Source organism: Triturus cristatus, chromosome 10 (genome assembly GCF_964204655.1).
Source record: "Triturus cristatus chromosome 10, aTriCri1.1, whole genome shotgun sequence".
Lineage (NCBI taxonomy): Eukaryota > Metazoa > Chordata > Amphibia > Caudata > Salamandridae > Triturus > Triturus cristatus.
This window is the reverse complement of record NC_140593.1, coordinates 134,415,911-134,432,341: the sequence shown is the minus strand read 5'-3', so window position 1 is coordinate 134,432,341 and position 16,431 is coordinate 134,415,911. Positions and strand designations below refer to the sequence as shown.

The following is a 16,431-nucleotide window of genomic DNA, read 5'->3' as shown; positions in this document are numbered from 1 at the left end:
TCGCACCACTCCTCCCCCTGCTGTGAGAGCAGAGCAGCCCCATCCTGCAAAGCTGCGCCAGCAGGAAAAAATAAAATGATAACGTTTATTTATTCTCAATTTATTTTTCCTTTTTTAACACGAAAAACAGTGGGGCAACGCTCCTCCTCCTTAGCGGAGGAGCCGCCACTGGTGCTATGTCTTTAAGGACACAGGTGCTTGCATTCCCTCGCTGAAGAACTTAAGATCCAGTTCTCACCTTTCTCTTCTTCTAAGCATGTGTCAGCTATAAGGTTTCCTCTCGGGCAGTGACAGTCTGCTCTGCGGTTCCAGACTAACCTGATTTCTCTGCCTGTTCTTTGTCTTGACACTGGCGAGTTAGTCTCCATGCCCTGGATATTGTGTTTGTATGGTTACTCTTCCTCTACTATTACTGAAGTAAGTTTGACATCATTATTCAACTTTGATGTGCTGGTTAAATTCTTCTATCCTTATGAATTACCTTTAAATAATGTAAAAGGTTGAAACGCCTTGATATTGCGGCAAACTAAGGATTTTTCAAACATAACAATAGACTGTGTCACAAATGCAAATTAAGGGTCCTTGATGCGCTATTCCCCCATGTTAAATGTACTCCTTGCATAAATACACATCTACTATGTATGTTTCATCACTCTTTTAATTCGTTTATAAAAAGGTCATGCACAGAATGATACATCAATGACAGCTTCTAAGTATTTAAAGGGAAACCTAGTCTGAGATCGAGAACTTATAACTACACATGGCTGCTAAACCATGAAACCACTAGAAACGTGATCACATATTGATTTGAGGATAAGTAACTTCTATCTGGCCTAATCCATCATAATGCAACCCTGTCATAACATGTATGCTGAGATGAATCAGCCATTTTCTTAAAAGACACACTTTAGTCTCTGCTAACACTTCTCATGATATGTAACCCCTTGGATTCCACAAGCATCATGGAGTAAAGCAAGTTCAAGCGATGGTTTAATTTCCAGATTACTCGTGACTTGCAATTGGTACCAAACTAAAACCAAGAATTTTTCAAAATCGGGCACTGAAACAGACGATATACCTTCTGCTCGACCACTCCTCCACCATGTCACCTCCTGAATCAGCTTATATAGAGAACAATGCGAGTTGTGAAATACTTTAGAATAACGGTTTCAATCGCACGTCTCAAAGTCTAGGATCATGGTTGGGTAGAAGGTCACACCATTCTGCTTTGGTGGATGTGTTTGGGATATGGGCTGACACCTGTGTTGGAGTCGATCCGCAGTGCGGTTTGAGAATGCCACTTTGACTAGTGTTTCACAGGGGGCTCAGATTTTATAACCACCCCATCGTTCCAGGTACAAATGGAGAGATGCATTTCCCAAGTTAGTCGTCAACGTGTCCAGTTTGGCTTCCCGAGTTCTTGGGATGTAGGTAATGAAGATATTGTGAAGAATCCATATGGAATTCCATGCCTGAAAGAGTTTGGCCATATCATTTTAAAGTCCACGACTAACAGTCAGTATTCCTTTCCTTGCCAATATTATCCAGTTAATCATTTATCCGTTTATATCGGTTTCTGAATTAATCCAAAGAGGCGCTTGTAAATTCAAGAACCCTTTTCTGTAATATTTTGCATTCAGCAATACACATTTTTACCGATCCTGTCAAAATTGGATTGACTCTAAAGTTATCCATTTCTGGGCCCACGTAGGTCACCTGTGAGCCTGCTACTTTGCCCTGTAGCTCGGTTTCCAACATAGACCCAATGTGGGTTTTCCAGGTCAGTTTTAAAGTGGTACGCCGACTGTGATAGATTTTGGGAGATATGATATAGTTCTACCTTAGGTAGTTGAAAACCCACGGATGTAGTTTCAGCATGTGATCTTGCCATTGCCAGTCTTGGCGAAACGTTCTGCAAAATGTAATTTTTAATCAGACAATCAATTTGTTAAAGATGGGTGTGAGAGTCTATGATCCCTAGCATACCAAACATGTGATTAAATCGGGGAGGGATGGGGGTGGCAGAGGTCTACTACCATCTTTATTGTTTGCACCAATCGCGGTCAGTACAGGTAGGAGCAGTGGGGGGGAAGTCGACATATGACGGGATAGGGAAAATGAAATAAGTAAAAACCACTTACCTTGAGCATGCTGCATCACCAACTCGACAATGTAGCGAGCGCAAGGTAAGTGGTTTTATTTATTTATTTTCCCTATCCCGTCGTATGTCAACTTCCACCCACCCCACCGCTCTTGCCTGTAACCTGGTTTACACCCATCCCCATATAGAAGACTGTAGCTTGTTCCACTTCTCAAAATCTATTCGCATGTGTTCGACAAGGATACCCATAGTAACTTCAATCATCCGCTGAATGTTGCTACTAATCGTTACACCTTGGCATTTCCTCTTGTTCTGTACCCATTTAAATGGGGGCCCATAGAGAACTGGCCATAGTATACAGTGTCATCGGCATAGCTTCACCCTTGGTCCAATTCATCTTACAGCCATAATATGGAGCAATACTTTTGATTCTCTCCATCAGGCCTGATACAGACGTTTCGGAAGTTAGCATCAACAAGACATCATCAGTGTACAGCATGAGTTAAGATTGCCGGCCGGGGTGTCTGAACCTGTTATCTCCTATGAACATTGAATTGCAATTGCCAGTGGTTCCAGCATTAATAGAAAAGCAGGGGAGACAGAGGACGCCCCTGCCGGGTACCTCTGTGGACAGGAATTCTGTCTCTCAGGAAGCAGTTACTGTTGAAAATGGCCGTCTGTCTTTTTGCCGTGTCAATTAAGTTCGGTTACAGTTCCTGCCATAATGATCATGTCTTCCAGCGCAGACGCCCCTTTTTCATTTCAGTTTAAAGAAGTGTTATTAAACATGTAACAAGTGATGAACTGCTATTTCATCAAATGCGTGGGTCTAGAATCTGCTTTTATTCTGTAAATGTATAATGAATATGTCTGATAAGCAAGATCAATCAAAATACATTCAGTGATAATTTAGTGACTATTTAGTTTAAAATTATTCCAGGAATGTCATAAATCTTAGGACTGTTCTCAGACATAATTCTATTATTTATCTATTTTATTTAATTGCTTTCAGGCTTCTTTAATTTAGTTTTAGGTTCTTGAACACGTATATAGAGACTCCATTTTGTGCAGGTTGAGACTCCATTTTGTCATAGGCCTGCTAGCAAATGGTGGTCTTTAAACTCCTAGGTCTAAAACATGGCGGCCTTTGTCTTTCTGAGGATGTGTAAATATGTCACATCCTTTTGACTTCTAAATGTGCCATATTCTCCCTTCAATGACATAGACAAAAACGCCGAAGTACAAAAGTGCCTTTTTCAAAGTCATATAACCATAACCCAAACAATGGGTTATATTGAAATTTTTACTTTATTAGTACATCCACTGATGTAGAACGATTTTGTCAAGACAGTCCTAAGGCAACGTTGAAAATTCCATCTTATATAAGGCACAGTATAAAAGGGCTGCCACTTGACCACCTGTCAGGAAAACGGTACCCAGATCACAGACAGATCCAGATGAGCAAGGCACCGGATTCCATCTCGACTGAAGAAGCCTCCAGCAAGACTCTCCGAGGCTCTGCGAATCATTCCACTCTGCCGGCACAAACTGGTACCAGGTTTGCATTCTCGCCCACAGGCGATCTCCTAGCTCTTGGCCTTGTGCTGAAAATAGCTATCAAGCTATTCCAAACAACAACAAACACTGTTGTCCGGGTATGCGCACCACCTCCGAAACTCAGGCTTAATTTTTATTTGTGTGCTATCACTAGCATCAAGCTTAGAGATAGCACAGTGAGGGTGTTAAGGGCTACAGATTGTGATGTTACAATTTTTCCCTGCTTTCGCTGTTATTGAAAAGCTTTGCTGCTTTTTATCTTTTGTAATGTTACGAATATTGTATGCACTTGATCCTGGCATTGTAAAATAAGTATTTTTAAAATAAGTATCTTGAAATTCATATTCTGTTTCTAGTGCCCTTGAGTGGGTAAATCATTAATGAACAATAATTTGGATCACCACTGCTCCCTGTTAGTGACCTAAAATCATTGACACTACATCAATTATGTATTGGGTGAGATTCTGCAGGGCTACAATAACCTGCCTTTCAGTCAGTGCTGGTGCATCGAACTAAGTTCACTCCTGTCACCAGTGGGTGCGAAAACAAATCTTGTAGAGCTGAGCCAGAGACTGAGTTTACACAACATTCCATTCTGGTCATGACGTGAAAGAGGCCAGCTCAGATAATCAGATAAGATAGAGAGGTAAAGTGCCTAAGCAGGATCGGGACTGGTGTTGAACCTCAAGACTAGATGAGGCAATGTGTCCCTGAATGACACCCCGACACAAATAAATCAAATAGCATTTCAGAAACTTAGCTCTAGGATTCAAGAATGAAAATGCAAACTATGAGGGTTTATTAACAAACATTCAAGAGCATTACAGAAGGTAAAAATAGTAATTGATCAGTTTGCACATGGAATTTTTAATAAGACTCAATCAAATGCAGCAAACGAATGACATGAAGTTAAGGCAAAAATATTTGATGACCTAATCACGAACAAACCAACAAGGTTCAATCTTCAAAGTTAAGGAGTTAAAAACACTAGCTCACCACTAAACGAGTCATTTTAGAGGCACATTTACAATGGAAGTCAATGGAAATCGCACAGTCAGCATAGGGTGAGCAAATGTAGCAATGAATTGACAATTACAACATAGAATGATACAATGTTATCTAATGCCACCATTCTAGCACTAGCCCCTTTACGAATAACACACTGAACTCCACTCTGACCTACTGCTATCAGAGGCAACAGTGCAGATCTAGTTACACAAACAGTGAAAGTCTCACAAATGCGCGAGCCTGTGTGTCATAAACAGGAAGAGTCATGAATGTTGCCAAACGCTTTCCTCCGTAGTTCTTCTAGAACAGCATGTCAATACAGAGCACCAGCGCAGGTTTGGGTTTACGTGCGGTGTCAGAAAAACAAACGAAAACACACATCATGGCTTTTTTATTATCCAAGTGAGGAAGTCAGGCCTGGTTTGGGCCTAGGTTAGTCAAACACAGGAAAATACCGTTCTGTTGAGTGTAGCATTCTCATTTTAGCAAAGAATTGTGCACAATTTTTAGCACACATATTATTAGAATAGATTTACTAAAACAAAAAAAAACTTTCTATCGGCAATCCACACTTAATGAAATATTTTTCAACATGGAGGAAGAGGACTACCTTTTGGTCTTCATCCTGTCATGAATACCATAATAAATGCAACCCAGTATGCATGTGATTTTGAAAAGAGCGCCAAGGACGAACCTAACTTGGGGGCATATCAACAAGGGCTTTATCTCTGCTTTTTTGGCTTTAAAAGCCAAAAAAGGAGAGATAAAACTAGCGCCCTATCAACAACAGGGTGCTAACACGCAAATTTGCATGTTAGCACCCTTTTACTCTACGCTTCCCCTTGCATCTCTAATGAGATGCAAAGGGGGCGTTTCAGAGTAAAATAATAGGAGAAATGTCGCTAAGCGACATTTCTCCTATTATCAAGAATGTCGCTAACCCTGTTAGAGACAAAAAAAGCAGCGCTAACCGCGGTTAACGCTGCTTTTTTACGTCTGGTATTTTTCAGACTTAGCCATGATATCCTATGGAAGGAGGATATCATGGCTAAGTTTGCCTGTCCCTATCAACAAGGTAACGTGTGATTATCGCTGGGTTTCCAGCGATAATCTCACGTTAGCCTGTTAGCGTGAGGATTTTTATCGCTACTGAGATAAGCGTTGCTAATAGCACGCTATCTCAGCGATAAAAATTCACGCTAGCCGGCGACAATTATCCTAGCGCTAAGTGCGCTTAGAGACAATTATCGCCGGTTTTTGTTGATATGCCCCTAGGTTCCTTTGTACTGTGAGCAAGAGCAACATGCCTTTCTTCAATCTGGGCCCAAAGATTTTAATTAGTATTTTAATGACCACATTTTTTAGGGCTATTGACCTATGATTTCCGCAATACAGAGGATCTTTCCCTGGTCTAGGTATAATGGAAATGTAAGCTCTATTACAACATTGGAATGTTGAGCGCTCTGGGCTTCCAATGGACAGTAGAAGCTCAGAGCATCAACATTCCAATGTTTGTTTACAGCAATAGCTGTGAACAAAGCCCTCACGGAGCCCAAAGGGATTTCAACCCCCTCGAACTCCGTGAGGCCTTTGTTTTACAAATTAGAACATTCTGCCTTCTAGGGGCGGAATGTTCTACTAGCCTTAGAGCCCTCTGTAGCAGGCTCTACTGTCCATTAAAGGCCCGCTCACTGGTTAAAGGCTCGAGCCAAAGGTAGTAGTGGGCTCTAAGGCTATATTAAAAACTGCACTTATGCCAGTCATTTCCATTGTTTCTCTAAACATCTTCCCTCGAAGAAGAATGAACAATTTGTGTATTCGTAAAATTCTACTGGGAATCCATTCGCACCCATATACTTCTCTGATGGCATCGTTTGAATTGCTCCTGAGATTTCCTCATCTGTGATTCCCTCATTTAACTCTTCTCTGAGTTCATCTGCTAGACATGGCGTGGGTAGTATATCCATGAAAGCTCTCTTTAGCATTGTCTGATGGAGCTTCTGAAGTATACAAGTGAGAATAGAATGATGCAAAGTCTTTGACAGTGACCCTCTGGCAGGTCAGCAGCGAGTTATTATCATCATATAATGCTGGGATAGATGACCTTGTGTCTTGTTGTAGAACCCAAGTTTGACTACCTTTTTGCCGTATTCATAATGGTACCCTCTGATACTATGGAGAGTCACTTCAGCTTGTAGCAGGAGTATTTCATTTAATTAATTATTTTTCAAAGTAAATGCTTTAACGTTGACCTTTATCGGGGATCCTTGATAAGCCTTGGTTAACCTGTATCTCCGCTTCTAACTCCAATTTCTGTTCTTGTGTCACCTTATGTGCTAATGTGGTGTACCTTATCATAATACCTCGAACATAAGACTTCCCTGCTGCCCTTAAAGTTTGTGTGAAGGATACAGAGTTCTCATTCAAGTCTAGGCATTCTTGTAAATAGCCAAGTCATTTCTTTTATTCCTCAAGGATGCAAGTTTGTGTCATATCCATTCTCCAGGTTGTCACCTGGCACATCTAATCGTAAGTCTACGGCAGGAGGATCGTTGTATGAAGTCAAATTGAGCTTTCGCCTATTTAGGTAGAAAATAAACAAGCATGTATCACAAAATAGTCAATTCTGGACTCTGTGCCATGTGGCATTTTCATATACCCAAGGTACATACTGCAAACTACCTGCCTAGAGGTTGGAAACTTCTTTGACCCTCAGTTCCATGGCAGTCAAAAGGAGCTCAGGGGTCCAATCCATGCCACACAAGATGCCTTTCTGTCCTGAACAGGCCATTCTGTGGAAGCCAGCTTATGAGCTCTGGTGCTCTAGAGTAATTAATAATCACCTCCCTGCCCTGTCTCTTACATTTTTTATCTTACCTGGGGACTCTCTAGAACATGCATTTGCAATTCAATAGGTCTCGCATTTACGCATTTATGAGCTATTGGCATTGTAAACAACAATGCCTTTTATTTATGTGTTGTTTTTAAAACAGATAAATAAAAGGCATTGTCATTTACAATGGCATAGCTTAAACTCTCGCAAATGCTAGACCTATTGCATTGCAAATGCGTTTGGCGTCCGTGATATAAAGATAAAACAAGCATTGGCATAGCCAATAGGTCTCGCTTTTGGGACCTTATAAGTATTTAGTTATGCAGCACAATATCACCTGTTGCATGGCTAAACACTTATAATGTCCCAAAGGCAAGACCTATTGGCTATGCCAATGCTTGTTTTCTATTTGATGGAAAGGTTTAGGTCTTCAAACAACACCAGTGAGTGGTTTGCTGCACAAAGGGCCCAGGGCTGCGATGAGGCTAGGACAAGAGGCTGTGCCCGAGAACTGCCTATTGCTTGTAACATGGAAAAGGTTCAGCATATCTGCAGTCATCTGAATTTTTTTAATCCCACCAAACATCAGCATGAAGAATCCCAATAAACATCTACATCAACTCACATACCTCTACAACTCCCCCACCACACTAATGTTAACACCCAACTGCTATTTATTTCATCTACCCCAAGGAAATTCTAGTGAATTCATGGAATAGTTGCTTGAGTCACTAAACTAACCCCAATAACCAATAACATGACTAGCCACTAACCGTGGGTTCGGTAGCAGCATGTGGCCCAGGGAAAGCGCTTCAGCACCTCGTCAGGGCTAGTAAGAGTTATATAAATGCAATTACAATTTACCAAGGTTCCCCAGGAATGGATTTCTGAGGCTTAGATATCTGTGTGAGTGAGAAGGGCTGGTGGGGTGGGGGTTCAAGAGCGAGACAGGGGGGAGAAAGAGAAGGCTTTGACTGTTGAAGAGAGGGCGGGGCAGGCAGAGAACAAGACAGATGGAGAGTCAGAGGAAGGCGAGAAGGAGCAGGAGGGAGAGAGTGTCAGGAAGTGAAGTAAGAGTGTGTTGAGAGAGAGCGAGGGGGGTTGGGGGAGGGAGTGGGCTGAGGACAAGGCGTGTTTAGGAACATCAAAGGTTCTTGAAATGAAGTGAAGTCATTGAAGATGGAGTAGGTGGGAGAGAAGTATCATGGCGAGGTGCGAAAAGAGATGAGAGAGGTGGGATTGGTAAGGGCAGAGAGGGCTGGAGAGTGTGCAAGACAATAAGGAATTTATGAAGGGAGAATGACGGGAGCACAGGAAGGTAATGTAAAAAAGAAAAAATATGGCAGAATATGAAAGACGGACGGGATAAAGAGATGGGCTATAAAGGGGAAGAAAGGTGTGACGAAAGGAGCAGTCAGAAGAGGGTAGACATGTAAAGTGGGAGAGAGGTAGGTGACAATGTAAGGGAGTGAGTGATGGAAAAGGACAATGCAGATCTAAAAATAGGAAAGGGAAAGAGGAGAAGATGAGGGTCCGAGAAGATGGTGAAGTGAGGGAGAAAAGGGGGCAAAGAAAGCACAAAGTAGAAACAGGACCAGGGAGAAGAAGGGTTCAGAAGAGTGATGAGCAGGAGATGTAAAGGGGGACAGAGTGGCAGGAAACTGGAATGAAAAAGACAAAAGGAGGAGACGGGGCAAAGTATGAAGAGAGCTGAGGTTGAGAAGATAGGGAAAGCAATGAGAAAAGGAGGAGCTAGTGAGACCATATACGATGTCCTGGCTCATTCACTTATGGAGCGGAGATTCTGGGAGAGTGAGGGGAGGAAAAGTCGGGAGAGCCTGAGAGCAAGGGAAGAGAGTCTGGAATGAAAAAGACCAGCGAGAACAAGGGGTCTAAGAGGGGAGGGAAAGAGATGTCAAGGGAGCAGGAGAGGGTGAGAAAAGGCGCTTCATGCGAGTGTGTGAAAGAGCGGTAGCTTGGGTCGACAGGGACAGAAAATAGTTCGGGAGAGCATCAAAGAAAAAGAAGAGATACCCCGAGAAAGAAAGGGATGAAACAGAGAAGATAGGATGGCAGGTCTAAAGGGGAAGAGAGATGGTGACTGAGAGAGCAGGATAGAAAATGAGAAAGGGGAACGACAGGCTGGAAATTAAGAAACGCGGTGGCGACGGAGAAGAGTGTTAGAAAGCGAGGGAGCGAACATGTGAGAAGGAACAAAGGAATGGAACATGGAAGGGTGACATAAACCAGGGAAGAATGAAGAGAGGATGTTTGGAAACAAGAACAGGGAATACCTTTTGTAGGCAGAACTCCTTAAAATCACACGTTCAACCCTATCAACAGACGCCATTCAGATCTTTCTTGTGGCGATTACATATGATTACAGCACACAAATTATAGTTTTGGCCTGCAGGTGGCGATAGGCGACCACGTCCAGAAATTAGTTTGGGGATGGTAACTTGTCTCCGTAACATCCCCCTTTTGAGTGTGCCCAAAAGTGTGATAAGGGCCCCACACAAAGTTTGCGGCATTTAAAAAACATATTGTGTGGCATGAATGGCAAAATTATGGGACAAGAAAATACAAATTATGGAGCATGTTGCCACATATACAATGACAATGTTCTTTTTTTATTTTAACACCAAAGCAATCGGCAAATAAAACAAGCATTGCTTAAAAGCGGATGCCCATTACTCTCAGCGAGTGCGCTCAGACGGAGTGATAGGCGCCGGAAGGACAGAAGCAATGACAGGCACAGGTACGAGCGAGGAGGCGCGAGCGCTCTAAAAGGAAATAAAAACAAGCATTGGCCGCGCGGCCGTGAAAGTGACGCGGCCGCGAAAGTAAAAGTGATCGCGATCGGGGGGCTGTAAGGTTGCCCGCGAGCGATGCACTTAATGAGCCATGACGAGACAGGAAAGCCAGATGGCGCCTGTGCTCGTAACTGTGCGCATAACCGCACACTCTAGGCCACACAAAAAGCTGTGGTTGGCTTTTTGAAGACCACTTACTAAAAGTCTTGCCAGAGCAGTGCATGCGCTGGCTCAGGCGAGACCTAAAAAGGGTTAGGAGAGAGAGTGTCCTGACTGCAACAGCAGGACAAAGCTATTTGAGAAAATAGTGCCTGGAGGCTGTAATTGAAGCCTACTGAGTAGCAACACACGTAACAGGGGGTGTCCTCATGGGAGGTTACAAAATAAGACAAGGCGGTACTGAGGAGGGACTACTAAGCCTATTGACCAATGAAAAGCCACAGTTTACAGAGGACAATGACAGAAGCCAATGAAAAAATGGGCGGAAAGTGGGCGGCGCTTCAATCCCATACGTGAATACAACATGCTTCGCAGAGCAGCACATGCGCTGCCCAGGCTCAACCTATAAAGCTTTTAATAGGGTAGCAGACTAGGTAACTTTAATGAAATACTTTCAGAAAATACCTCATATCTACACAATCAAGTGCTCCTTGTCACAGGTTGAGCCCACCCAGATGCATTGTCATTCCGCATAAAGTGCTCCATGATAAGCATGCCACATAATCTATGTGGATGAGAGTCCTTCACTGACCCATCGTGGTCACCACCAGAACTGCCATAAATGCTGGATTTTTTAAAAGTATCTAATTACTCATGCCTTATAAATAGACTCTACCTTTTCTGATATCAACAGGCAGAAGCTATCCACGTGTGCTCCAAGAAACACCTCAAGACAGAGCTGTTCAGCCAATCATTTGACTGAAGTGCTGATCCTGCAACTGAAACACACCCCACTGGGGATCCCTCTCGTACCTGACTGGACTCCACTTGTTTCTGAATGATTATCTAAACATCTGATTCCGTTGCGTCCAGCACTCTACTGCAGCAGTGAGGCACTGCTGAAAACTTCTAAAAACCTAAATATAAGCAGACCACGGGCACCAAACGATCATAGTGGCGCAGTGGCTAACTTGTAAAAAGTTAAGTGCCAGGGCCCAAAGTATTTCTCGGGAGTCCACTGCAGCAGGCAGCGCACACATTTCTGCTGCTAAATACCAGTGACAGCAGTACCTCCATGCTAGTTTTTAAAAAACATATTAAATTGTCACTGAAAAATTCTGTTAAAAAAACCAGCACCAGATTGTGGTGTATAAATATGTGCCGGTGTTTAGAAAAAGGTGCAGGTGCCAAGCACCAGCAAACACCGGCACAAATCAAGCAATGCCTTGGAAGTGTACGCTGAGCTTCACAAGTGCTGGTTAGTTTGAAGGGTCTGATTGGTCTACAGGGCAACCAGGCATTGGCGGCTGGCTGGTGTGGCAGGTCAGTGTGTGGCTGTTTTTTGGCTGTTCATGGGCCAGTTTTATGGTCTGCCGGACCAGATATTAAAACAAACATTCCCTTCAGCAACCTCACATCTATACAGTCTTCTATGCCATGTAAATACCCTTATATATAGCTTGTCTTTACAAGTTCAAATCTGCTCCAATTTGCAAACATGGACCACTTTCTTTAGATAGCTAATTCACTAATAGGGCACTTTTATTTGGACACACAGGCCTATTGTCAGTCCATGGCAGATTGTTGGTTCTCGTGGTGCAGGTCTCCAAGTCCTGAAAAGCCATTCCAACCTATAATTTCGTGGCCTACTCACGGTAATATCAGCTCTCATTGAAATCCTATCTAAACTCGGTCCTTCCTTTCCACTGCCCCTAAGAAACTGTTCCTTCTTCACCAGGAGACAACAAAGTTACGCTGCTATAGAGCTGGGTTAGTTATGTGTTGCATCCGCGCCATGACGTATCCCACCATCTTATCCAAAGAGCCTAAACTGTGTTTGTAAAGATGCGAGGCACTGAAGGCCCGGCTGGACCATTCTGAGCCCCGGGCAGCTGCAGCATCCGGGTAACGAGCAGCGCCTCGCGCTGACCGGAAAAACGCGCAACTGCATTGGGAGACTCGAGCGCAGGCAGCACTAATGCTGCGCACGGTTGCCTTGGTAACAGGTTTCCCTGGAAACCAAAGTTATCAAGATAATAAAAATGAACACTGGGGCCGCGGGGCATAGGAGAGAAAGAAGTGCGAGGAGATGGCTGCAGTTTTTCCGAGTTCGAACGAGAAAAGCGTGTGTGCTGGTGAATGTTTGATCTCACAGATAAAGAGACGGGTTGGAAAAGGTGTACGGGAGGTGGGAGGATGCGGACGGGGGGACCACCGACATGAGACAAAATGACGGACGAAGTTGGATAAGACCACTCGTGCTCAGGTGAAAGAATTTTACGTCTGTCTGTTTCCCTTATCAACAAATGACATGCGAGAACATTGCTACCCTACCCAGCTGCAAAACGGCCACCTTCCCAGCGCACAAACACGCGTTGATCCTCCGACAAACATTCAGGCATGTGGGACACTGCAAGAGACCCTCTGGAGCCCAGAAATCTAGGCCCCTAAACACTGAATCTACTTTCAGTCCACAGTATAACAATTCAAGTCCCCCTCAAACCATCTGTTCTACAGAACAAGCCTCTCCATGTAACCTCATGTCATAAAGGCACCTTGTAGTCCCCTATATCACTTTTGCAGATTAGCTCCTAAAGGTGATCGCAATGCGCGCGCATAGCCAATAGTTCTGTCTTTGCCAATGCTTTGTGGCCATTACAAATGTCTTTGCAAAGCCATATTATTTTATAATGCAGCCAATAACAGCAACCCGCCATGCTAAATGTTTAGGAAACACTGCTCCTAATAATGGCTACCACACTTCATGACGCAATGCAACGGCCTCTGGAAATTAAGTACAACTTTATTGTCTATATATACTATCAAGATGGCTGCCATGCTGTGTCACTCAACTCTTTCACACGCTCACTCGCACATATGGCTGCCTGGCCCTTACCCGTTGAGTGGCGTGGTTCAGCATCTCTTGCCAAGCGGAGTCGAATTGGCGGTTGTCGTCTTCCAGCAACCGCTGCTCTGCTAGCGATATGGTCTCCTTGGCTGCCCGCAACACTTCAGTTGCCCGCTGGAAATCCTGGGTGGCCTTCTGGGCTTCAAGCTGCGCCTAGAGATCAAAATACAATCTTAGTGCTTAAATATATATTAAAATAACGGGGGGAAAAAGGGAAAATGAATGGGGGACAAATGGAAAATCTCCATTCTAGTTCATTTTCTGTTAAAAGGCAATACCTGCATCTTACAAAGAAAATTATAAGAATGTCATTACAAAGCACTTATCTGAAATCATTCATTTGCTTTTCATAAGTGGAGTATCTTAAAGCGGGCTTTGATGGCCACAGTGCTGTCCACAAGACAAAAAGAAAGACCGTGTGGTAGCTAGCGGAGGGGTGAATGCACCAGTTGCTGGGGACATTGTACAACTAGGCGGACACAGCTTTGCCTTTATGTAGAGCTCACTTTGCCTTTCGTTCTCTCTCACTGCATCACTCACCGAGCAATCTGGCAGGACCTCCGCTATCAAAACTGAAGCAGGTGCAGTGGCACAGGGACCTAGTTGTTTGAGGGGCTCACTGCACTTCAATTATGGCTGTCTTTTACAACAGAACCAGGGAAGGGAGCTGTGAGGCCCGTTGACATTGCTTACATTCAGAGCGGGTATTAGCACTGGTGGCACCCGGTGCGACAATCATTTGCACCCAGTGTGGCCGAACTGGTCGCACTGTCGTAAAGCCAGCCCTGATTGTATTAGGGACCGTGGTACTCTTTCTGTGCCACCGATTCTAAAATAATTACCAGAAACAACTCAAGGAGCTCCTTTTTGACACACAGAGCAAATCAGAGCCAGCAATAGTCACATCTCATGTACTGCTTTGAGACGCCGGTGAGTTACTACTATCTACCATAAGTACCTGTATCATTATCAATATACACAGGTGTGTGCATTCTTTGAACAAAAAAGCGCTATTGACAGTACATCATCTCCATGAACTTAAGAACATCCTCCAGTGCTTAATTTTAGCCAGTGGTTTTCGTTGCTTGCACCGCACTTAGTTACCAACACCGGCGCTTGTGACAGTGTGTCACAAGGTGGCGGTGTCTGGCTAATTTAGTGAGCACCTCAACAACAGTTACTTATTAATTCAATATACATTAAAAATTACTATTACCTGCCACCCAAGTCATTCTTATACCTTTGGGGGCCAGAAATAGTCAGAATTGTCACACTTGTAGGAGTGTGATGGTTAGTAGTTGTGTTGTTACTGTCACTGGCAGTGCTGGCAGTGGCAATGTGTGGTGCTAGCTGCAGTGGCCTGCTGACGAAATCCCTGGCACATTTTTTGGGGGATAAATTAAGCACTGGCATCATTTACATGAATAACTACAGCACGGGGCAGGGTGGGATATTTAGAGCCAGGCCAAGGGAACCCCAGAAACAAATAAAGAGGACAATTTCATTGGGAAAGGGATACAGTGCGTAAAACTACAGAGGACCCGAGGAGTTCAAGTGACTTGTTTACCAATGTCTGGAGGGCAGCAGCAGGTTAGGTGAGTAGCTCTAGCAAAGATATTGGGATCAACAAATCACGAGTAAACTGAATCTAAGGCCCTGGTGCTGAGGGCTGCGCAAATCTCATGTTGCGTGCAAATCTTAAACTGGGCGCAGATGGGATTACAGCTCAGGCACCAGGGTCGCACTCGCTTGTAGGGCAATAAGGAAGTGCCCGATGGGCTGGTCTGACCGATCCGTGTGTGGGTCGGTTTTTTAGAAGTTTGTGGGCCGGTTTTAGGGCCAGCTGTTTGGTTTTTAGGTCTCACCTGAGCCAGCGCATGCGTTGCACTGTGAGACATTTAGTAAGTGGGTTTTCAAAGTGCTACCACACGCTTTTGCTGGCCTCAAGCTTGCGGTTATGCGAGCATGCACATGCGCAGCTGCCATCTGGCTTTCCTCCGTCATGGGTCATTAAGTGCATCGCTCGCAGACACCCTTACAGCCCGCGATCGCGATCACTTTCACTTTCGCGGCCGCGTCACTTTCATGGCTGCGCAGCCAATGCTTGTCTGATAGGAAATTTGTTAGTTTTTCGGCTTTTTTTATTTTTTTTAAGGGGAATTGGCTTGCTAAAGTCTTGTTTGTAGAAGGCAGGCGGCATTGCAGCCCCTCCCACTCCTCCTTGCTAGTGCAGGCAATGGAAAAGAGGCACACAGAAATGAAGCTAATTGTTCAAGATCACAAGCTGCGGTCAAAAGTATGAAGTCATCATTATAATCCATGATTTCTCATCCGGAGGCTGACAACAACACCCACAAGTGAAACATGCATCAAATTGAAAGAGAATGCTTCTTCAAGACTTAAGGAAAGAGTGCATGTCCACGTATGTCTGCTACAGGGATGGATTATGCCAATTATTGTTAAAGAGCTCTGTGTGCAGATCACTGACCCCCTAAGTACTTGGACAAGCTTGCACGTCTTGTGATTGTCCGCCACTTCTTCGGATTCTTCTGATTGTCTTGGCTTGTTAAGAAGTTAGATTTCGGAGGCTGCCTCTCTCTTGAAGCACCACACAGCATCAATGCAGCACATCGTTCAATAAACCAGCACCGTTTCACCGGCTGACGTATTGCCAGAGCTTTTCCCTCCGGTTTGTGGTCCGCGCTACAAAGACCCATTAGTGATCACCATATAAGAGAAGCTGTGCTCTCGCAACAAAAATAACTATGCCGCTGGCTTTGCTAAGGGTGCCTGTGAACATGCATTTCCCTGATCCTTTTGTCGCATTTCTGCTCTGTGTTTAAACTGTTGTTTTAGCATAAATTTAATAAACGGACGAAAGAGCTACAAATAAAGCAACTTTCCTCCCGAACCAAGGCCACTGCCTCGTCAGGCAAGCCATGCGCAAGTGCAAATGGCTCAAATCACTTCAGCCCCAGAATTTCAATTATCTGGGGGCTTTGATTACCACCCCTACATGGCCCACAGTAGTGTCACTTTTTGCAGCGACTCC

At 44.1% G+C, this 16,431-nt stretch overlaps 1 protein-coding gene across 1 annotated transcript in view; it reads right to left on the bottom strand.

Annotated features, from left to right (window-relative positions):
* Positions 1-16,431, bottom strand: part of SH3BP5 (SH3 domain binding protein 5) — a 225,354-nt gene that overhangs the window by 53,125 nt on the left and 155,798 nt on the right. Inside the window, exon 4 of the mRNA XM_085630638.1 lies at positions 13,368-13,532. Coding sequence (XP_085486764.1) covers positions 13,368-13,532 — 165 coding nt within the window. The remainder of the gene's footprint in view (positions 1-13,367; positions 13,533-16,431) is intronic.